The sequence below is a fragment of the Rhagoletis pomonella genome, unplaced genomic scaffold (genome assembly GCF_013731165.1).
Source record: "Rhagoletis pomonella isolate Grant_MI unplaced genomic scaffold, Rhpom_1.0 Rhpom_scaffold_00001, whole genome shotgun sequence".
Taxonomy (NCBI): Eukaryota; Metazoa; Arthropoda; class Insecta; order Diptera; family Tephritidae; genus Rhagoletis; species Rhagoletis pomonella.
This window is the reverse complement of record NW_023458555.1, coordinates 50,593,211-50,594,963: the sequence shown is the minus strand read 5'-3', so window position 1 is coordinate 50,594,963 and position 1,753 is coordinate 50,593,211. Positions and strand designations below refer to the sequence as shown.

General features: G+C 39.6%; 1 protein-coding gene across 1 annotated transcript in view; it reads left to right on the top strand.

The window, feature by feature from the left end:
• LOC118748534 overlaps window positions 1-1,062 on the top strand; it is a gene marked incomplete in the record, with an annotated part of 1,544 nt that extends 482 nt beyond the window's left edge. The window contains 1 exon segment of the mRNA XM_036483092.1: window positions 1-1,062. Within this exon segment, the coding sequence (XP_036338985.1) occupies window positions 16-1,062 (1,047 nt within the window).
• Between the last annotated feature and the right edge of the window lie 691 nt (window positions 1,063-1,753).

Here is a 1,753-nt window from a genome sequence, read left to right as displayed (position 1 = left end):
TGAAACTTTGTTATCATGTCTGCCTACACGAATTTCGCCATCATCAAAATAAGAATTATTTTCACTTTGCTGCAGGAACTGGCTATTGCACGTGGTATAATTGTAGAGCGAAATCTACATGCCTACTACAAGTTGCCCATAAAGCCAGCGCAATATACTATTCCGCAAGAATACCACATTCTACAGTGTCCATACCAAAATACCAGTGCTATACCAACGCCAGAGAATATGGACATCTGTGTGATTATTAACAGTTACAGAGAAGAGATGAAGAATGCAACAACTACTCATACAACAAAGAGTCCTTTGCATATAAAAGTGAAATACCAAAGTGAAATGCCAAGAAAGTATAGAGACGTTCCTAAGCAATTGACGAAGAGACCTAACACGCATCCATATATGATAGTCATTAGACCAATGCGCATAGGCACTGAATCGAATTGTCGCTATGCTAAAAGATTGAAATTGAAGCAATTGCCATACTATGCCGAACACTTGGGATTAGTGAAAAAAGACAACAGTCGAACGTTGGTGCAACAATCACCTTTGCAAAGCGTAAAACCGCCGGACCAAAGAACGGCCAGTGCAAGAGGTAGATTAAATATTGTGGCAAAATTGAAGCCAATCACGGAGCATGTGGAAGAAAATGTAGGAGAAATTGTCGAAAAAGTAGCAGATAACGGTGTAGTCGATTCGAAAGCTGAAGCTTCAATGGATAGCGAAGAGGCCAAATCGCAGTCAGAGTCTGAAGAGGAATACGCTGACTATGATGGACATAACGAAACATTTGAAAAGGAAAGCATTTTAGCACCAAAAACATCAGTTCTTAAATATCTTGGCACCAAAGATGCCATCGAAAGACTCAGTAAGCGCCATTCCAGAGATCGAAAGTTGCCTATGGAAGGTACTGAAAGGTATTTTGCTGAACACAAAGATTTGCAACGAGGTGAAAAGGTGCATGGTTTTCAAAATTATTATCATCGTGATGAAATTTTCAATGATCACATCTTCTACGACGATTTGCAGCAGCAGGGAGAGTACGTTAATCGTGGTCGTGCTTGATTGTATAAAACATAGTTTAACATAAAATAATTGTATATTAAATTATCTCTTTTCTTTGAAATTTTCTTTGTAATTTAATTTAGCCTCCCAAATCGAGAGTGCTGATTAAAAAACCGGTAAGGCCCTTGTTTATAGGCAAGCAAAAACGGCACAAGTCAGCCATACTTAGGGAATACGGAGAACTCTTGGGTAGCCTCATTTGTAAGTGTTGGTTTAAAAGAATCAAACTAATGATAAATGATATTACTAAAGCCATGAATGGTACTTCAACAGCCGGATGTCCGGTTGTTCGCCACTGACGAAAAACAAAACCACATTGGTGGACAAAACAATCTCCCTCATTACGTGAAACTAATAGGACACTGCTCAATAGGGCTAAATCCACGGGAACGTCCGCAGACTGGGAAGACTACAAGGCTGATTTGAAAACACGCGGAACATTAGTTAGCAACGTAAATCCTGGAAAAATTATTGCAAGGGAATAGAGAATTCTCTCCAAGTTGCCATGCAACCTGGGCTATCTTAAGGATCAAGGTAACACATGGATGACTCCTTCTAGATGCATACTTCTCAGTCAAGCAGCTGGTGGAGGATAACGACTTCGCTAATGATAGAAGGCAATCTCATGATTACAAATGTGAAAGTGGAAAACTTTTGGTCCTTACAAATCACTGGGATTCGATGGCATTCA